Source organism: Mustelus asterias, chromosome 5 (assembly GCF_964213995.1).
Source record: "Mustelus asterias chromosome 5, sMusAst1.hap1.1, whole genome shotgun sequence".
NCBI classification, from domain to species: Eukaryota; Metazoa; Chordata; class Chondrichthyes; order Carcharhiniformes; family Triakidae; genus Mustelus; species Mustelus asterias.
This window is the reverse complement of record NC_135805.1, coordinates 15770447-15793198: the sequence shown is the minus strand read 5'-3', so window position 1 is coordinate 15793198 and position 22752 is coordinate 15770447. Positions and strand designations below refer to the sequence as shown.

The 22752-nt window shown below is 46.0% G+C and overlaps 1 protein-coding gene across 3 annotated transcripts in view; it reads left to right on the top strand.

Moving 5' to 3' along the window:
• Positions 1–17695: 17695 nt before the first annotated feature.
• Positions 17696–22752, top strand: part of LOC144493380 (vascular endothelial growth factor A-like) — a 51087-nt gene continuing 46030 nt past the window's right edge. For 2 of the 3 annotated variants that reach the window (XM_078212212.1, XM_078212209.1), the window contains exons 1-2: positions 17696–18505; positions 22287–22323. In XM_078212212.1, coding sequence (XP_078068338.1) covers positions 18440–18505; positions 22287–22323 — 103 coding nt within the window. In that variant the 5' untranslated portion in view covers positions 17696–18439. The remainder of the gene's footprint in view (positions 18506–22286; positions 22324–22752) is intronic. The other variant, XM_078212210.1, reaches the window with a different exon arrangement.

Below are 22752 nucleotides of genomic sequence, written 5' to 3'. Positions count from 1 at the left end.
TGAAAAGTATTGTTTCTTGCGTGCCGTACAGACAAAGCATACCATTCATAGAATACATAGGGAGAAGGAAAGGAGAGGGTGCAGAATATAGTATTGTAGTTACAGGTAGGGTGAAGAGAAAGATCAGCTTAATATATTATAGGACCATTCAAAAGTCTGATGGAGCAAGGAAGAAGCTGTTTTTGAGTCAGTTAGTATGTGTTCTCAGACTTTTGTATCTTTTTCCCGATGGAAAAAGATGGAAGAGAGAATGTCCGGGGTGCGTGGGGTCCTTAATTATGCTGGCTGCTTTGCCGAGGCAGCGGGAAGTGTAGACAGAGTCAATGGATGGTTTGATGGATTGGGCTACATTCACGACTTTTTGTAGTTTCTTGTGGTCTTGGGTAGAGCAGGAGCCATACCAAGCTGCGATACATCCGGAAAGGATGCCTTCCATGGTGCATCTGTAAAAAGCTGGTGAAAGTTGTAATGGACATACCGAATTTCCTTCGCCCTCCTGAGAAAGTAGAGAGAGGCCGACACAGTGCTTAGCACAGCTGCCTCACAGCGCCAGGGACCTGGGTTCGATTCCCGGCTTGGGTCACTGTCTGTGCGGAGTCTGCATGTTCTCCCCGTGTCTGCGTGGGTTTCCTCTGGGTGCTCCAGTTTCCTCCCACAGTCCGAAAGACATGCTGACTCGGCGCATTAACCAGGGTAAATTCTCCCTCAGTGTATCCGAACAGGCGCCAGAGTGTGGCGACTCGGGATTTTCACAGTAACTTCATTGCAGCGTTAATGTAAGCCTACTTGTGACACCAAATAAATAAACTTTAAAAGAAAATAGAAGCATTGGTGGGCTTTCTTAATTATCGTGTCAGTACATTACAACTCACCTAATGGTTGTAATGATGAGTGTTGTTTATCTGGGACCCCTCCGCATTATCATTTTGAATTTTAAAACCATAAAGATGCCTTTAACTGGCTGTCTTGGGCTGAATCTCAAAGTCGACAGATGGGGGCGCAGGCAACAAGGATTTGAACTCCCAGTTTCCGCAGAGCTTGAGTCTAGCGCCTTCTGCTGTCAAAGTGCAAAACGTGAGGACAGTTTTTACTCGTTCCAACCTCTTACTATTCCCGATAGAAAGGCATGCAAGGACCCCTTCCCCCCACCCCCAACCCTGTCCAGGAGTGCAATTGGTACTTTTTATATCAAGGTTAGCTTTGAAAGATTTATATCTATACATATATATATATATATACACCAAGCCTCATTGCACACACACATGCCCAGGTCCTTGTCTGATGCAACGAAGTTGCCCTAAAGTTGATTTCAAACATATAATGCTTTAAAATGCAATTTTTGCACATTTTAATCAAACTGGCTTCATTTTCTTTTAACATCTATTTAATCTGTCCATAGATTTGAACCGGTGACGACTTGTCACCTCTCGTTAGGAGGAGAGAATGAAAAGATATTCTAACCCCAGCTATTGCATAATATGTCAATCAAATGAAAGGTGTTAAATGTTGCATGTGTAGCCTTGGCAAAAGTGCAGAAAGTCTGTTCTTTCTCGCAATACCCTAGCCCACCTCAAGTCCCTGTCGTTCTGTGAATCCGGTCTGATTGATGCTAGTTGTCTTATTTAATTGGATATTGACTGGAATTATTTCATAAATAGGGTTATAGATTATTATTTTGTACTGTCCTACTGCTTGACGTCAATACTATTTGATATAAGCAGCCGTGTCTATTTATAAACAGTTAGCATCAACATCTCAAAGTTTGCCAATTGTGCTTAGCTGTGGGGCGGTGGGATGTTTGGCAGAGATTCGATTGGCCTCGGTTTTCTTGTGGTCTTTTTACTCGTTTCCCTCAGGGTGCCTTCTGTGTCACTGCATTTTCCGCCCAAGTCTGTCTGCAAAAAAAAAGTCCCATTTTGCCCCTCTATCCACCTCCACTCCCACTCTCTTCCCCTCTCTCCCATTCCATTCCCCCCAATTCAGTCACACGTGGGCTTCAGAATGCCTGGGGGGGGGGGGGGGGGGTGTTCAGGTTAAACCTCCCAGACACAGCTCTGAGCAACCAGAGAGAAATATAACAAGGGCACCGCTCCCCGCCCCCCTCCAAAAAAATAACTGTGCATATCATTTTCTTTTTAGTTTTGAATGCTCTCAGTGAATTTCAGAGAATGTACAGCACAGAAACAGGCCATTCCATTCCAACAGGTCCAAATAAATGTTTATGTTCCACGCCAGCCATCAATAACTCCCATCAACATATGTTTTCTATTCCGCTTCGCCATTGCACCGTGCTCAGAATAGAAGCACCGCCACCCAGCTTTAAGGTCATTGTGAAAGAGGCAGGTACACAGTCATATGCATCTGGGTAAGGGGGGACGGTTTGCAGCCTTGTTTACACTGCCTGACTGTAACTTATACTGTAGCTGATGCGAGTTACATCTTCCAAGAGGTATTCCCACCTCCCCCCAGTCCAGAGGACAACAGGCTCGGGAGATAGGCTGCAGTGGGCCCAAGCCTGCAACACAGAGAGAGGGCAGCACTCTTTGGCACTCAACTCCAGGCTGAGATTGATCAACTTTCCTTGGGCAGGGCTCTGAAGGGATGTGGAGCAAGGGCAGGTTGAGATAGGGTCCGAGCCAGCTCAGAAGGGAAAGCAGGCCTGAGGGGCCGAATGGTTTGACTCCTGCTCCTGTGGTTATTCCTTTAAATGGAATGAATACACAGGCTCATTACAAGGATGGGGTGGCCTAAACATGCCTTTTAATCCCTTGAGCCTAAGATTTTGAGACACTTAAGATGGTAAAGAGCTTTGATGGGATAGAAAGAGGGATACTATTTCCTGGGGGCTGCAGAGGAGGGGGGAGAGTCTTGGGGGAAGATCAAGAGGGGGGGGAGTGAACCTAAGCCAGTGAAATCAGGAGGGTGCTGGGGAAGAATTGATTATCAGGACTGGAATCGACAGACGAGTGAAAGTGTTCGGTTTACCATGGCAAGAATTAGATTAGAATTAATTACACTTTGAAGAAAAGGAGACAGACAGAGAGGAAAATACATTGCAACCATGGAAACCTCTTTTTGTGTCTGTCCAGTCTGTACAGACTCCGAGCTCCAGTCTCCTTCTAGTGTATTGTTTGAAAAGAACATTTTGGAGCAAATTGTTCTTTTTGGGAGGCCATCCCAGTATTCCTCCCCGCTTTCACTCTCGATATGTGCTTTTTGTGTCTGCCTGCATCAGTTTTCCTTTTCTTTTTATTCAGATGTGCTGCGCCAGCCCTCTGAGGGGACAGAATCGCCACTGCACTCGCCCACTTCTGAGCAATCTTCATCCCTGTATTAATTCATTACCAGTCTCTCCCCTCTGGTACGGCGCATTAGCTGGATTATGGCGCGGACCCTTGTACCAGGAACAGGGAAGGCATTGTGTGGGGCCTTCATGAGAATTGCTTAAAAAGGAAGTCCTTCCGTATGATTAAAAAAAAAATAATCCCCCCCAGGGTTTTCTTGTGTAACAATGCATAAACTTTCCATATCCCATTACAGAGAAGCATATAGACAAGCATACCCTGAGAAAGATATACAGAAATCAAAACCTACACCTATATACATATACACATATAAATGCACACAGTGGAAGCATATAGAAACACACAGACATACACTCAAGTACACCCATTGATGCAGACAGGTATACACAGATAGGCAGGTACAGACACACAAATACATAAAAGTACACTCTCAAAAACGGACACGCAGACACTGGCAGGCAAAAACATACATAGCAAACCACATAGACATTCATATTACTGTACACATACACTTAAGATATGCATGTATATACACATATACACCAATGCACACATAAACAGGAACACAAATCTGGGTACAGCACGATAAATACGCAGGCTCACACAAAGATAAGTGCTGCTGCAGACTGGATAGAAAGCACTAGACACACAGTCACTGTCCCAGACAGGATCCAGGCTCATAGAGACCCTGCTACAGACTGGATAGAAAGCCCTAGACACACAGTCACTGTCCCAGACAGGATCCAGGCTCATAGAGACCCTGCTGCAGACTGGATAGAAAGCCCTAGACACACAGTCACTGTCCCAGGCAGGACCCAGACACAAAGATACTCTGCTACAAACTGGATAGAAAGCCCTAGACACACAGTCACTGTCCCAGACAGGATCCAGGCTCATAGAGACCCTGCTGCAGACTGGATAGAAAGCCCTAGACACACAGTCACTGTCCCAGGCAGGACCCAGACACAAAGATACTCTGCTACAAACTGGATAGAAACCCCTAGACAGACAGTCACTGTCCCAGACAGGACCCAGGCTCATAGAGGCCCTGCTACAGACTGGATAGAAAGCTATAGGCACACAGTCACTGTCCCAGACAGGACCCAGACGCATAGACACTCTGCTACAGACTGGATGGAAAGCTATAGGCACTCAGTCACTGTCCCAGACAGGACCCAGACACAGAGACACCCGGCTACAGACTGGATAGAAACCCCTAGACAGTCACTGATCTCTATTGAATAGCAAAAGGAGATTGTGTGTGTGTTACAATTACAATCTAACGCTGACATTTAATTAAACTGGTTGGTAATTCCAACAGACCTATAGGTACACATACACCTTTCTCTACAGCCGAGCTGTGACTGTAACACTGCATTCTGCAGCCTCTCCTTCCCTTCTCCTCTATGTATTTTATGAATGGTATGCTTTGTCTGTATAGCGAAACAATACTTTTCACTGCATATATGTGACAATAATAAATCAAATCAAATCAACAAGGGGGATATGCAGCAGCATTCTCTGATCTTTCACACAGTCTGTGAACCTATCTTCATTTGGTCATTAGCTTTTTAAAGACCAGAAGCTACCCTTTCGCTCCTCCCCAACACCACTCCAAAAAAAGAGTTGTCCTACTTAATCGTTCTACCCTGTGTTTTGTTCTCCGGCAGTGAGAAGGTTTATTGTAAGTGACTGGTTTAATGACCAGCCCAGCCAGAACACTCAATCCACCGCCCACATCTCAGACACAACACAAGGGACAACAATAATACCCGGGAGAGAACAAGAGATACACCTCGAAATCCCACCTGTGTCACAACAGAGATTCGAATTGTGAGTGTGTTACAATTACCATCTCAATTTCTAGCATTCAGTTAAGCTGCTTGGGGAATGTAATCTTCGACTGTGGATTGCTGCCACAAAATCGGTTCAAATAAATCACATGAAGGTTATGTGTGTAGGAGAAGTTAACATCCTTTTAAAAACAGAACTCCCCAGCCCCCACTTTTTTTGTGTGTGCGAAGTCGATTGCGGTTTCACCAAAGTTCAATGAACCCGTTGATCCCAACTGCACAGAGGGGGGAGAGAGGCCTGTTTCAATCTGGAGAAGCTGTGACTGTATAATCACCAGGCATAATAATATTTTTAAAAAATTAACGCTGAGTTTCGAAAGCGGCCGGGAGTTAATTTAACGCCTCCTCCCCACATCCCCAAGCCAAGTGTGGTTACAGACGGTCACAGAAATGCTTCCAAAGCGCGCTAGTCTAGCCACAGACTTGTGAATGTCACTTGTCAAAGGGGCAATGAGACACACACACCCTTTTTCTGTATAAGTTTTTACTTCCTTTTATGCTTCTGCGCCTCACACAAGGGTGACTTGCATTAACAGGAAGGTATTTATGTCCAGGTTGTATCTGGGAGGGTGTTTTTTTCCCCCCCTCTCTCTCTTTTGGTGGGACCCACCATTCATAAAGCAATTTCCTTCCCAGCTTTATATTTTAACAATGGCAGAGATACGGACGTGTATAACTGCATGTACAATGCAGCCTGCGCCGCTCTCACAACTCCAGCGTGGAGGAAACAGATGAAATTAAAAGGGCAACGCGTCTTACGTGTCACCATATGATTTCTGATATATTGCAGAGTCAATCGATCTGCCTTCCTCCCCCTGCACCCCCCCTCCGCCCCCCCCCCCCCCAATTCTCCAGTAACCCCCCAGGTTTGTGTGGTAAACCACTGTTAGCTTATTACCTGTATAAGTGACATGCCTGGACACATCCCTGCCGGCCCTACCCGAGACTCCTCCCCCACCCCTGGTCCAGGTATAAAGGCGACTGCTCCCCACCCCCCTGCCTCAGTCTGGACCAGTTCATCGGCATGGGTGTGCTCCAAGTCTTTTGCTAATAAAAGCCTATTTGTTCTTGCATACAAACTAGTCTTTGCTCGATTGATGGTGCATCAGTTTGAGAAGCTGATTCTTGCACTTATTCTACCAACATCTCAGGAATACCCCCCACCCCGCCCTTCATTTCCCCCCTCCCCCCACCATCCTCCACATGGTTCATTGAGACATCTACAGCCCTCTCTCAAACCCGCCACTTGCACTGAAGGTTCCTTTTAGGTGGCCCAGTGGTATTGCCATATTGCCACTGGATTAGTAATCCAGAGACCCAGGGTAATGCTCTGGGGACACTGGTTCGAATCCTAACACAGCAGATGGTGAAATTTTAGTTCAATAAAAATCTGGAATTAAGAATCTACTGATGACCATGAAACCATTGTCGATTGTCGGAAAAACCCACCAGGTTCACTAATGTCCTTTAGGGAAGGAAATCTGCCGTCCTTACCTGGTCTGGCCGACATGTGACTCCAGTCCCACAGTAGCGTGGTTGACTCTTAATTACCCTCTGAAATGGCCGAGCAAGCCACTCTGCTCCAGGACAATTAGAGGTGGGCAGCAAATGCTGAGATGCGAGGTAGGTCCATTCAAAGTTCTGATGGCAACAGGGAAGAAGTTGGAAACTGCACATCTTTGGAGTGTGGGAGGAAACCAGAGCACCCGGAGGAAACTCACGCAGACATGGGGAGAACGTGCAAACTCCACTCAGACAGTCACCCAAGGCCGGAATTGAAACTGGGACCCTGGCGTTGTGAGGCAGCAGTGCTAACCACTGTGCCAACATGCCACCTATGCCATCATGCTGCCTACAACCTCTAGCCTCCTACAACTGTCTGAGACCTCCAATTCCTGATTTTAATCACTCCATGCTGGCAGCCTTATCTTCAGCTGCCTAGGCCCCAAACCCCCTTTCTCCATCCCTCTCTTTCATCAAGACACCCCTTAAAACCAAATCCTTTGACCAGCTTTTGTCAACAGCTCTGCTGATGTGATTCAATGTCATAGTTTGCTTGATAATGCTGCTGTAAATGTACCTTGGAATGGTTCACTGAATTACAAGTTGTTATTGTCTTCCTGAATACCATGCCCCATGTCTCTCCACAATCATGTGCCTCATGTAACAAAAAATCAGAGTTCCTGCTGAGTTGCCAAGTTAATTTTACTTGTGTTTTTTTTTGCTCTTCAGTGTCCCTCTTGTCCCTCTTCGCTCTCTGTAGAATCATAGAATCCCTACAGTGCAGAAGGAGGCCATTCAGCCCATTGAATCTGCACCAACCACAATCCCACCCAGGCGCTATCACCGTAACCCCATGCATTTATCCTAGCTAGTGCCCCTGACACTAAGGGGAAATTTAGCACAGCCAATCCACCTAACCCTGCACATTTGTGGACTGTGGGAGGAAACCGGAGCACCCGGAAGAAACCCATGCAGACACGGGTAGAATGTGCAGACTCCGCACAGACAGTGACCCAAGTCGGGAATCGAACCTGGGTCCCTGGCACTGTGAGGCAGCAGTGTGCCACCATGCCACACTATCAAGATTACAAATTCATTGAGTTACAAGCAGCAGTTAGCTTCCAAGAAATGAAACCCATGGAGATCAGACAAGATCAATAATCTCCAGTCTAAACGGTAGAATGACACAGCAGAAAAGGGGACACGCCCATTTTAGGAAGAGTTGCCCCCACATTGTTCCAACCCCTTCCCAGTGAAAAGAAAATCAAAGGACACCTTCATCCCTGTGCCCCAGTCGTTGTGTGAGTTCGTGGCTACTGTCTGGCCATTGAGAGCGGGCCACAGTCTGCGAGCCCCCCCCCCTTTAGACCAGCCAGGAACATCTGCTGAATCAAACAGCTCGGGCTGTTTTAAATAGAGGGGCGGAGATCTCATGGGCCCCGAGCTTTCCCAAGCAAGTGGGCAGATCCCAGGGCACCGCCTCTGCCAACCTGGCCAATGGATAAGGGAACTGCCTCCATATACACGGGAGTCAGACGAAGAGGGCATTTCATCAGACGAGAAGGGAAAGCGTGAGTGTTGCACAGGAAGAAAAGGCTAAAGAACAATCAGAGAGCATTAGTTGACAAAACATCAAAGACTAGGAGAGGCCAAGTGAATTCCCTGTTGCATTTACACAACCTGAAATATGTTCCTGCTTTTTTAAAATGTCAAACCAGACATTTAAATGCCACAGTTTCCATCAGAGTTATTTTCTCTTCCTGCAGATTTGTATCACTTTTTTTTCGCTTTATTTTGAACTGCTTAAGTTTATCGATGGGATGTTTAAGACTGTCGGGTTTTTTGGACTTTAGTCGCCGTCTCAACCCCGCCCCCACTCTTCCTCGATGTTCATACACTGCGACGCTCTGGATTATTGTTCGCCGCTGGACTCTTTCCAAAGTTTATCCAAGAGTTTTTTTTTTCTTACAGCATGAAATCTAGAAATGAACACAGCAGGGATATATTGAGGCAGACAAAAAGCACTATAAAGCTGTGGGTGGTTTGGGGGTAAAATAAGAGGGAGACAGATACAGAGAGCAGAGGGGATGAGACACAGAAAGATGAGCAGATGTGACAAGTCCAATTCAGACACAACACCAGGAGGTTAACACAGGCTGTAAGCGGGGAGGGTATAAATTGCTGTCAGTAATATCCAAATCTCAATGCCTTCCCTACCCTGCCTTTTACCCAAAAATGGACAGCATAGTGGCACAGCGGTTAGCGCTGCTGCCTCACAGCGCCAGGGACCAGGGTTCGATTCCCGGCTTGGGTCACTGTCTGTGCACATTCTCCCCTGTGTCTGCGTGGGTTTCCTCCGGGTGCTCCGGTTCCCTCCCACAGTTCGAAAGACGTGCTGGTTAGGTGCATTGACCATGCTAAATTCTCCCTCAGTGTACCCAAACAGAGTGTGGGGACTAGGGGGTTTTCACAGTAACTTCATTGCAGTGTTAATGTAAGCCTACTTGTGACACTAATAAATTAACTTAAACTTAAAATGCACAGTGGAACATTTATATTAGCCACAGTGACTACAGAAAAATAGAGACATTAGATAGAGAGACAGATAGACACAGGGATAAGAAATAGGGAGAAACAGAGATAGCAGATGCAGAGGGATAGAGAGTCAGCCAGCCAGACTGATATAGAGGCAGCAAGAAAGATCCCTTAGCTGCAGAGAGAAGTTCAGTGTCCATAGATTTTGCATCATCCCTACAGTGCAGGATGTGGCCATTCGGCCCATCGAGTCTGCGCCAACTCCCTGAAAAGCATCTCACCCAGCCCCCCCCCCCCCCACCCCCATCCTATCCCCGTGACTCCACACATTCACCATGGTTAATTCACCTAAGCTGCACACCGTTCGACATTAAGGGGCAATTTAGCAAGCCCAATCCACCTAACCCGCACATTTTGGACTGTGGGAGGAAACCAGAGCATCCGGAGGAATCCCACTCAGACACAGGGAGAATGTGCAAACTCCACACAGACAGTGACCTGAGGCCGGAATCGAACCTGGGTACCTGGCGCTGTGAGGTAGCAGCGCTAGCCACTGTGCCACCGACACAGAAAGAAAGCAAATTGTGGAGACCTTGGTCTTAATCTTCCCTCGATACAGGGTGGTGATGCATTGATGCCATGCTTTTGTAGAAGAGATAATGTTAGGGAGGATCCCCATGTGTAATTCAGATGCTCCGGTTTGCTCCCGCAGTCTGAAAGGCTAGGTGCATCGGCCATGCTAAATGTACCCGAACAGGCACCGGAGTGTGGCGGCCAGGGGAATTTCATAGTAAAATCATTGCAGTGTTAATGTAAGCCTACTTGTGACAAATAAATAAACTTTTAACTCCAACAGCATCAAACTAAATTCTGTATAGACTCTACCTTGGGCCCACAGTTGGTGTCTATCACTAAAGCCTATAAATGAGCATTGCCCTTTCAGGAATAAGCAATCAGATCAACTTACACTTTTCAAATTGTACTCTTACTTCCACCTGCTGGGATTAGTTTCAGGAGAAGGCAAGGTTGACAGGCCCCTGTGATACCTTCCATCTTCTTAGCAACCCAATAGTGGGGGGGGGGAAATGAAGATTTGTGGAGCAAGGCTCACTTAATTTACCATCCAGCTGATTTCATGATACAATGGATTTGTCCAGTTTATGACAAGAATCTCCATCAATTACCAGCGACTGAGGCAGATGTGAAGCAGGGAAAATTCCCCAGTGCTGGACTGCTGTGGGAACTATAAATCCAAATTCACCTCTTCCTCCTGAACATGCTACACTCGCACAAGTCGGATCTCAAATTACTTACATGCTGTATCTCAAAATGTTATTGTCTGAATATGAGAAGAGACTAGCAGCTAAGATAAAAGAGAATGCAAAAGTCTTTTGTAGGCAAATAAATTGTAAAAAGGAGGTAAGATGAGGACTGGTGTCAATTAGGGACAAAAAGGCAGGTTTAGTACATGGAGGAGCAGGGTGGAGGTCAGGTACTATTGCATCTGTCTTTACCGTGGGCGGCATGGTAGCACAGTGGTTAGCACTGCTGCTTCACCGCTCCAGGGTCCTGGGTTCGATTCCCGGCTTGGGTCACTGTCTGTGTGGAGTTTGCACATTCTCCTCGTGTCTGCGTGGGTTTCCTCCGGGTGCTCCGGTTTCTTCCCACAGTCCAAAGATGTGCAGGTTAGGTTGATTGGCCATGCTAAAAATTGCCCTTAGTGTTGTGGGATGTGTAGGTTAGAGGGATTAGTGGGTAAATATGTAGGGATATGGGGGTAGGGCCTGGGTGGGATTGTGGTCGGTGCAGACTCGATGGGCCGAATGGCCTCTTTCTGTACTGTAGGGTTTCTATGATTTCTATGATTCTACCAAAGCAAGACATGCTGCCAGATTCACTGGATGGGCAAAAAGCGGTGGCATTAGACAGGCTGTCTTCGAAGTAACCAGGACTCAGAGAGCATGGCCAATGCACCTAACCAGTGTGTCTTTCGGACTGTAGGAGGAAACCGGAGCACCCGAAGGAAACACACACAGACACAGGGAGAACATGCAGACTCCGCACAGACAGTGACCCAAGCCAGGAATCGAGCCCGGGTCCTTGGCGCTGTGAGGCAGCAGCACTAACCACTGAATTGTGAATCAGGCGTAAGATTTGGTAGTGCCCCAGGTAAATTGAATTTCAGTGCCCTGGAGACTTACTGTCATTTTCATAAGAACCTCATAATGACAAAAAACTGCAGATATAGCAATAAAGAATTTATTACAGATAAATGAAAAAAAAAACCCCAACAGACATGCAAGTAAATACATTATCGTAACTGCGATTTTCAGAGTTTTACAATTTTAAGATGTTTTTCCATGATGATAAAATAAAAGAAAGGAAAAAGAGAATGTCAATTACCCTGTACCCAAGAGAAAAAGAAAAACCAAGGCTAAATCAAAGGCAACAACTGGTTAGCACAGCTGCCTCACAGCACCAGGGGCCCAGGTTCGATTCCCGGCTTGGGTCACCGTCTGTGCGGAGTCTGCATGTTCTCCCCGTGTCTGTGTGGGTTTCCTCTGGGTGCTCCGGTTTCCTCCCACAGTCTGAAAGACTTGCTGGTTAGGTGCATTGGCTGTGCTAAATTCTTCCTCAGTGTACCCGAACAGGCGCCGGAGTGTGGCGACTAGGGAATTTTCACAGTAACGTCATTGCAATGTTACTATAAGCCTACTTGTGACAATAATAAATCAACTTAAACCCATAGATTTGGCGTAACATCCTACAACTTGTTAGCGTTGATAAATCTAACAGCTTAAATTGGGCACTTTACACCTTAGCATTTGCAACTTCTAATTGACACAGTGAAAGTGAAGTCACTATCGTCCCAGATGACCATAAGCTGTTCTCCAACATTGAGGGGGAGAGCTGGCTGGTGGTGATTTAACCTGAGGGTCACCGCATCTCAGGTGAGAGACCAGACTGGGAAGGCAGGGCCTTCATGAATAACCTGTTGGCATCACTCTGCATCACGAGCCAGCTGTCCAGCCAACTGAGCTAACCAGCAACTGGCAGCCATTTACATCATTGCTTTCTTGATACCTTCACTCATCCTCCAACATTTGACATGCACCTGTACATGTACCAGTACATTTTTAACCTGAAAAATCTTTTGGGTTACTTAAAAATTCCCCATGAGTTCCTGATGTTTTCAAACTGTTTGAACTTTTCTGATGGAGACATTCTGTCGACTGTAACATTAAACATATGCTTTTTTGAACAGGGTTGCAGGATTTTCAACACTTGTGGCCTTCATCAATGCTACATGGCCAGTTCACTAGTTCTAGCACTGGCCAGCAACAATACTAACTACATATGAATACCTCTTAGCTGCTATAAACAATTATTGTTCCCAAGTACAAGTTGTGCATGGGGACAGCCCGCCCTTTCCCACACTCACCCACACCAAGTCATCTAACAGGTGAAGGCGACCTTAAGTGATATAGCTGATATGAAGTTAAATAACGCTAATTAATATATTAAATCCCCCTCACAATAAGCAGAGCATTCTGTTTGCTAATTACTAGCCTTTTGTGATTCATGCACTAAGACACCCAGATCCCTCTGCACCTCAGAACTCTGTAATCTTTCACCATTGAGATAGTCAAGCTTCTTTCATATTCTCACCAAAATGGACAATTTCACATTTGCCCACATTGTACACAATTTGCCAGCTTTGCCCACTCACTTAACCTATCTAAAACCCTTTGTAGCTTCCTTATGTCCTCTTTGATTTGATTTATTATTGTCACATGTATTAGCACAGTGAAAAGTATTGTTTCCTGCGCGCTATACAGACAAAACATACCTTCCATAGAGAAGGAAAGGAGAGAGTGCAGAATGTAGTGTTGCAGTTATAGCTAGGGTGTAGAGCAAGATCAACTTAATGCAGGTTAGGTCCATTCAAAAGTCTGTTGGCAGTAGGGAAGAAGCTGTTCTTGAGTTGGTTGGTACGTGACCTCAGACTTTTGTATCTTTTTCCCGACAGAAGAACTTACTTTCCTACCTCTCTTTGTGTCATCAGCAAATCCAGTCATGGATATAAATTGTTAGAAGTTGAGGCTCTTGTACTGATCCCTGTAGCACACCACTCATTATATATTGCCAACCAAAAATGATGCATTATTGCCTATTCTTTGCTTCCAATCTTCTATCCATGTTACTTTCTGACCCCCTACACCATGAGCTTTTATTTTCCCCAATAACCTTTGATGAGGCAACTTATCAAATGCCTTCTGGAAATCTAACTACAATACATCCACCAGTTCCTCTTTATCCACAGAACATATCACTTCTTCAGAGAACTCCAATAAATTGGTTAGACACGAATTCCCTTTCACAAAACCATGTTGACGCTGCCTGATAACCTTGAATTTATCTAAGTGCCCTCCGAAACATCTGAAAGAATAACTTCTAGCATTTTCCATATGGCAAATGTTAAACTAACTTTGCTGTTGTTTCCAGCTTTCTGTCTCCCTTCCTTTTTGAATAACGGAGTTACATTCCCTATTTTAAAATCCAAAGGAATCTTCCCAGAATCTAGGGAATCTTAGAAAATTAAAATCAATGCATCAACTATTTCACCTCTTGTAAGACCCTAGGATCCATCAGAACCAGGGACTTGTCCTAAATAGTGGGACCAGGGATCAAATTTGGGAAGATTTTGCAAATCAGTGTAGAAGCAAAGCAAGAGAGAAAAGTATTATTATATGGGAAATGATAAGCAGACCGTGACAGCAAAGGACAGAGTGCAAATCTAAGAGTAAATCAGCTGATAAGGCTAGGGGGGTTACAAAATTAATGAAAAAAAAACTAGGTAGGACAGAGTATAAAGAAAGATAACCATGCAGTCTTAATCTACATTTATACTGAAAAGATCATCTGGGCAAAAGTGGCCTAGATGAGGAATTAATGTAATGTTTTTGGGATAGTTTCATAGAATAGCATGTTCTGGTAACAACTAGAGAGCATACTATACAAGGCCTGGCATTGTGAAATAAGATATGATTAATTAATGCCTTACAGTGAAGGCACTCCATGGCAGCAGTGATTGAATTTAACATTCAGTTTGAGGGTGAGAAAAGTGGGTCCAGGACCAGTATTTTAAACTTAAATAAGGTCAGCTGTAAGGGCATGAAAACAAAGGCGGCTAATATGGACTAGCAAATTAGGTGAAGAGATAGAGATGCTGTGTCAGATGTTTAAGAGGATATTTCAGAAAACGTAGAATGGATATATTCCAATGAGAAAGAACATTTCCAAGGGGAAGACCCACAATCTGTTGTGAACTAAAAAAGTTAAAGCTAGTATCAAACTTAAAGAAAAAAACATATAATTGTGTAAAGATGGGTCGCAGGTCATAAGATTGGACAGAATATGAAGATAGCAAAGAATGACTGAAATATTCATAAGGAGGGAAAATTAAAGAATGAGAGAAAGATAGCTAGAAATATAAGGACAGATAGTAAAAATTTCTACAGATATTTAAAAAGTTAACAAAGTGAGCATTGGTCCTATGGAAAATGAGTCAAGGGAGTTTATAATGAAAATAAGGAAATGGCAGACGAATTGAACAGGTATTTTTTATCGGTGTTTTTGATTTGCTTTGATTTGGTTTATTATTGTCACATGTATTAGTATACAGTGAAAAGTATTGTTACTTGATGCTATACAGACAAAGCATACCGTTCATAGAGTACATAGGAGAGAGTGCAGAATGTAGTGTTATAGTCATAGCTATGGTGCAGAGAAAGATCAGCTTAATGCGAGGTAGGTCCATTTAAAAGCCTAATGGCAGCAGCAGGGAAGAAGCTGTTCTTGAGTCAGTTGGTACATGTCCTCAGACTTCTGTATCTTTTTTCCGATAGAAGAAGGGGGAAGAGAGTATGTCAGGGGTGTGTGGGGTCCTTGATTATGCTGGCTGCTTTGCCGAGGCACTGGGAAGTGTAGACAGAGTCAATGGATGGGAGGCTGGTTTGTGTGATGGACTGGGCTGCGTTCATGACCCTTTGTAGTTTCTTGCGGTCTTGGGCAGAGCAGGAGCCGAGATACAACCAGAAAGAATGCTTTCTACGGTGCACCTGTAAAAGTTGACTCACCTGATGAAGGCGCAGTGCTTGTGACCAAATAAACCTGCTGACTTTAACCTGGTGTTGTGAGACTTCTTACTGTTCCCAGCCCAGTCCAACACCGGCATCTCCACATCATGGCTCTGTAAAAGTTGATGAGAGTTGCGGTTGAAATTATCAAATTTCCTTAGGTTTCTGAGAAAGTGGTGGGCTTTCTCAACGATAGTATCGGCATAGCGGGGACCAGGACAGACTGTTGCTGATCCCATCCATTGACTGTCTACACTTCCCGTCACCTAGGAAAAGCAGAGAAAATTAAGGACCCCACACACCCCGGACATTCACTCCTCCACCTTCTTCCATCGAGAAAAAGATACAAAGGTCTGAGGACACGTACCAACCGAATCAAGTACAGCCTCTTCCCTGCTGCTGTCAGACTGTTGACTGGACCTACCTCGTATTAAGTTGATCTTTCTCTACACCCTAGCTACACCCTAGCTCTGTTCAATAAAGGAAATAGGAATGACCCTGGTAATGATAGGCCGGTTAGTCTTACTTCGGTGGTCGGTAAGTTAATGGAAAAGGTCCTGAGGGATAGGATTTATGACCATTTAGAAAGATGCAGCTTAATCCGGGATAGTCAATACGGATTCATGAAGGGTAAGTCTTGCCTCACAAATTTGATTGAATTTTTTGAGGAGGTAACTAAATGTGTTGATGAAGGTAGAGCAGTTGATGTCGTATACATGGATTTTAGTAAGGCGTTTGATGAGGTCCCCCATGGTCGGCTCATGAAGAAAGTAAGGAGGTGTGGGAAAGAGGGAAATTTGGCCAAGTAACTGGCGATCTCCTAGAAGACAGAGGATGGTGGTGGATGGAAAATTTTCAGACTGGAGACCAGTTACCAGCGGTGTACCACAGGGATCAGTGCTTGGTCCTCTGCTATTTGTGATTTTTATCAATGACTTGGAGGAGGGGGCTGAAGGGTGGATCAATAAATTTGCTGATGACACCAAAATTGGTGGAGTAGTGGATGAGGTGGGGGGCTGTTGTAGGCTGCAAAGAGACATTGATAGGATGCAGAGCTGGGCCGAAAAATGGCAGATGGAGTTTAACCCTGATAAGTGCGAGGTGATTCATTTTGATAGGACTAATTTAAATGTGGATTACAGGGTCAAAGGTAGGGTTCTGAGGAATGTGGAGCAACAGAGAGATCTTGGGGTTCATATCCACAGATCTCTGAAGGTTGCCACTCAAGTGGATAGAGCTGTGAAGAAGGCCTATAGTGTCTTAGCGTTTATTAACAGGGGGTTTAAGTTTAAGAGCCGTGGGGTTATGCTGCAACTGTACAGGACCTTGGTGAGACCACATTTGGAATATTGTGTGCAGTTCTGGTCACCTCACTATAAGAAGAATGTGGAAGCATTGGAGAGAGTGCAAAGGAGATTTATCAGGATGCTGCCTGGTTTGGAGGGTAGGTCTTATGAGGAAAGATTGAGGGTGCTAGGGCTTTTCTCTTTAGAGCGGAGGAGGCTGAGGGGAGACTTAATAGAGGTTTATAAGTTGATGAGGGGGATCGATAGAGTGGACATTCAGAGACTATTTTCTTGGGTGGATGTTACTAGGGGGCATAACTATAAGGTTCATGGTGGGAGATATAGGAGGGATGTCCGAGGTAGGTTCTTTACATAGAGAGTGGTTGGGGTGTGGAATGGACTGCCTGCAGGGATAGTGGAGTCGGACACTTTAGGAACTTTCAAGCGGTTATTGGATAGGCACATGGAGCACACCAGGATGATAGGGAGTGGGATAGCTTGATCTTGGTTTCAGATAAAGCTCGGCACAACATCAAGGGCTGAAGGGCCTGTTCTGTGCTATACTGTTCTATGTTCCATGTTCTATGACTAACACTACGTTCTGCACTCCTTTCCTTCTCTATGAACGGTATGCTCTGTCTGTATAGCGCGCAAGAAACAATACTTTTCACTGTACACTAATACATGTGACAAAAGTAAATCAAATCAAATCAGAAATTAGAGGCATAGCTTTCTCAACTATAGTGTTGGCTTGAGGGGGGACCAGGACAAGTTTGTTGGTGATCTGTACAGCTAATAACTCGAAACTCTCCGTTTCTACTTGGTCCCCATTGATGTAGACACAGTTTCGAGTCTCGATGACCAACGTTCGTTCTATTCTCTCCCGCACAGATGCTGTCAGAGTGGCTGAGATTTTCCAGCGCCTTTTCTGCTCCTCCGGCTAACTTTCCTCCTTGGTTCTGTGGGCAGATACATGGTATATTACGGCGCTGGGAAGCTCGGCACGCCTCCATTTAGGGGGCGTGATCAGTAACACAGGCGTGCTCAGTTGACACAGAGCGAATCTGAGAGTTAGAGCGAGTGCAGTGGAACTGTGCAGTGCTGTCAGGAGGATTACAACTAGCACAAAGCGCTCGTACTTCCAAGCCTGTACCTTTTTTTTCCTCTTCCCCCCCTTTCCGTCCGCTGAATTCTATAAATACACATATACAGATTAATTATTTTTTTGCCCTCGATTAATTTTCTCTGCTGGATCTTTTTAACTCCCTGTTGGGTTTGAGAAAACTGCTGCAAGATTCTGGATTTTTAATTTACATGGACATATGTAGCTTTTGAATTTTTTTTTTCTCGTTGAAGACAAAGTTTGAGGGCTTCAAGCAAAAAAAAGAAACTCCCCCCCCCCAACCACCACCAGCTCTCTCCCCTTTCAGAGAGAGAGAGAGAGGGAGCCAGCAGCTGTTAGGGAATCGCTCTGGTGCTGTGTGTGTGTAAGAAAGTCTAGCGATCAACTTTACTGCTGCCTTTGGTCTATCGGACAAACTGCTCGCCGCTGGGGCAGAAAGAAGAGGAACAGGAGGTGGACGCACACACACACATACACACACACAGAACATTAGGGGAGAATCGATGGTTTATTTTGTACACCGGAGGTATGTTACATTGAGAACTGAAGATTGAAGGAGATAGCACCGAAACACACACACACACACTTCAGAGAGAGACTCTCGTTCAATATTTCAGTTCGGAAGCAACTATTTGCAGAGGTTTATTTTTTTCTCTCTCGCAGTTTTTCAGCCGGGATATAATCTGCAGCAACCATGAACTCACTGCTGAGTTTACTGCACTGCCTACTAGTCGCCTTGCTGTACTTTGACACGACCAAGGTAAGTCACCTCTCTCTCTGTGTCTCTCACTGTGCTGTTTGCCAGGCTTCATGTTTTATTAATCATCCTGATTGTTAATCGCTGGATCTGTTCGTGTTTCTTGTTTTGTGTGTTTTTTATATAATTCTGCACAGCAGCACGTGTTAGCTGCAGAACCGGGCTGACACTGTTACAAGAGGAAGTCATTCTGAAATTGATAATATTGTTCATTTTAACTTTAACTCTGCCTCTCTGTCTGTCTGTCCCTCTCTGCCTGCCTCTCTCTGTCTTGTGTCCCTCTCTCTGTCTGCCTCTCTGTCTGTGTCCCTCTCTGCCTCTCTCGCTCCCTGCCTCTGTCTGTGTTCCTTTCTCTGTCTGTATCCCTCTCTCTGCCTCGCTCACCCTCTGTCTCTTCCTCTGTCTTTGCCTCTCTCTGTCTGCCTCTCTCTCATTCGCTCACCCCGTCTGTCTTTGCTTCTCTCTGTGTCTATCTCTCTGTCTTTCTCTCGTTCACTCATCCCCTGTCTCTCCCTCTCTCCCTGCCTCTACCTTACGTTCACGCACCCCTCTCCCTCTCCTTCCCTCTCCCTCCCTCTCCCTCCTTCCCTCTCCCTCCCTCTCCCTCCTTCTGCCTCTCTCTCCCTCCTTCTGCCTCTCTCCCTGCCTGTCTCTCGTTCTCCCTCTCTGCCTATGTCTTTGCCTCTGTCTCTCCCTCTCTGTCTCTCTCTCCTTCCCTGTCTCTGTTTCTCTTTTTGCTGCCTCTAATCCTTTCCCTGCCTCTTTCCCCTCCTCAACCCCTCTCCCCTCCTCAACCCCTCTCTCTCCCCTCCTCAATCCCTCTCTCTCCCTTCCTCAACCCCTCTCTCTCCCTAATTCTGCCTTGTCTCCCTCTCTTTACACACATACAGTAACCAGACTTTGACTGGAGCTGGCTGACGAGTTGCGGTTTGACTCCCAGCCCGGGTTGCGGCTTTCCAGCCCGGCTGAGATGGGTTTCTGTGCTCGCAGTTACAGAGTCCACACTTCCCCCCCGCCCCCCCCCCCCCCCCGCAGACTTGTAAGAAAATGAAGTGACATCTATATGACGCCCACCTATTTAAAAGGGCAATATTCGCGCCTCCTGAGAAACTACTAAATTGAAATGCAGAAATCTGGGATGAGAAACTCGCAGCTCTCTGACAGCTCTGCACTGCCGACAGATTGGGTTATAATGGAAGGAATGGCAGTTTATTTGTGATGTGATCTCTCTCTCCCTCCCTCAGCCTGCTGTGCCCAGGGGGCTGGGAATTGGGAGGCAGGATCGGGAGGGCAGTCATCGCTGTCATTCCTGTGAGAGCCCAGTCACTGAGAGGAAAGTGAATCCTTCAAATCCTCCAGTAATGCGTTTATTCCCCACACAGCGGCCGTGTCAGCTCCCATGCTATCTGACCGAGTGAATCCCACACCAACCAGGCACACACACCGAGACAGAGAGAGAGAGACTGTCTCCCCACACACACAGTCCCAGAAACACACACACACACCGAGACAGGGAGAGAGAGAGACTGCCTCCAACACACTGTCTCCCCACACACACAGTCCCAGAAACATTCTCACCCACCGAGACAGAGAGAGAGACTGTCTCCCCACACACACAGTCCCAGAAACACACACACCGAGACAGGGAGAGAGAGAGACTGCCTCCAACACACTGTCTCCCCACACACAGTCCCAGAAACATTCTCACCCACCGAGACAGAGAGAGAGAGAGACTGTCTCCCCACACACACAGTCCCAGAAACACACACACACACTGAGACAGGGAGAGAGAGAGACTGCCTCCAACACACTGTCTCCCCACACACAGTCCCAGAAACATTCTCACCCACCGAGACAGAGAGAGAGAGAGACTGCCTCCAACACACTGTCTCCCCACACACAGTCCCAGAAACATTCTCACCCACCGAGACAGAGAGAGAGAGACTGTCTCCCCACACACACAGTCCCAGAAACACACACACCGAGACAGGGAGAGAGAGAGAGACTGCCTCCAACACACTGTCTCCCCACACACAGTCCCAGAAACATTCTCACCCACCGAGACAGAGAGAGAGAGAGACTGTCTCCCCACACACACAGTCCCAGAAACACACACACACTGAGACAGGGAGAGAGAGAGACTGCCTCCAACACACTGTCTCCCCACACACAGTCCCAGAAACATTCTCACCCACCGAGACAGAGAGAGAGAGAGACTGTCTCCCCACACACACAGTCCCAGAAACACACACCGAGACAGGGAGAGAGAGAGAGACGGTCTCCTCACACACACAGTCCCAGAAACACACACACACCGAGACAGAGAGAGAGACTGCCTCCAGTATATTGTCTCTCTCCCTCACTCAGTCCCAGAAACATTCACACACACACACAGTGCCTCCAACACACTGTCTCTCTCTCCCTCACACACAGTCTCAGAAACACACACCGAAGCGATAGATAGATTCAGGAGGGATGGGCAATCATTCACAAAATGTGACCGTTTCTGTGTTCCGTCCACTCATCCCCCTCTCCTTCGCCCCATTCTGTCCATCTCTTCTATCGCGTTCTTCCTCTATCTTTCTTTCCATCGATTGCTCGGTCTGCTTCATTGTATTCTTCTATCCCCAATCCCACTGAACTGATCACAAAAACAGAAAACACTGGATAAACTCAGCGACTTGCAGGAGAGAGAAAATAAGAGTTCAAACATGTCGAGTCTGCAGGACTTGCCTTCATGTGTTAACCCTGGCTCTCTACATGTCCCCCTCTCTTGCCCAGTCTATTGAACCCTCTCTCTTTCTCCCTCTATCCATTCTCTCTCCCTCCACACTTATTGGCAAAAGCTTCCAGTGTTCCACTCCCACACAATCCTTGAAACATTCCCGTCCCTTTTCCAAATTCCGACACAAACCCTCTCAGTACAGCAGGTGCCGCTGTGTAGGGGGAAGGTTAATGTTAAACTAAGGAGACATTCTAGCCTTGTGTGTCCCCTGACTAAATATTTTCCCTCCCTGTCTCTCTGTTTCCAGCGATTATTCACGCGAGTGAATCCATATTTATGTATAAAGTCCAAACGATGTGGCAATGTAAAGCAGTGGTTCAGATTTCCAAATAAACAAACAGACCCCCTCTTGACCCAGGGTTCCTTATCCCCTCTCCCTCCTGCCCAGAAGTGAAGGGAAAGTTTTTCTAAAAAGTGAATCGTGTGGACACCAACCGACTCAAGAACAGCTTCTTCCCTGCTGCTGTCAGACTCTTGAATGGACCTACCTCGCATTAAGTTGATCTTTCTCTACACCCTAGCTGTGACTGCAACACTACATTCTACACGCTCTCGTTTCTTTCTCTATGAACAGTATGCTTTGTCGCGCAAGAAACAACACTTTCCACTGTATGCTAATACGTGTGACAATAATAAATCAGATCAAATCAACACACATCCCAGCCCCCCGATAGATGGGCTGAATGGCCTCCCGCAGGCTGTTAGATTTCCCTCAATCCTTTTATTCTCGATGTTTAAAAATAGCAATTTTTAAAAAACAAAACACGATAATTTACCCTTTTTATTTGCAAACTCATTGCAGGCTGTTTGTAGAAGTGTGTGATGCAATGCCTCCCTTTTTATGTTGTTGCTTTATTTTGGGTGCTAGCTTGTTTTAACAAATGACAGCTTAGGCTGAGAGCCAATGTCTTATTTTTTTTGAAAAAAATAAGAACTATTTCTAATCTTTTCCCTTCTCTCTCTCTCTCCCCTTCCTTTCCCTTTATTTGGCTGTACCAGGCGGCTCACATCCACAACGAGAGTCGGAGGAGCGAAGGTAAGCTGAAGTGTTGCGATCATTTCAGAAGCAGATGGGTTTTATATATATAGTTCCAGCCTCTGCTTGTTTGGAATTGGACACATTTCATGTTGCAAGTCACTTGGCTGCTTGCAGGTTGCTCAGCACAGACTTAGATTGCCACCTGCTGGCCACTGGCAGAAGCGCTGCTGTCTGCCTATGTTAACCCTTTCTCCACCCCAATGCTTTTCCATGTAATTGGGATTCCAGGAGGGAAGATGGTTGGGGGGCGGTGGCTGGAGTGATTGATTTATTTTAAAATAGCTACAATTTGCATGCATTTTCTCCAGACAAATTGGCTGTAAGCATGGAAGGTCTCAGTTACCACAAAGATCATAGAATCCTACAGGCCCATCGAGTCCGCACCGGCCACGATCCCACCCAGACCCTATCCACATAAACCCATGC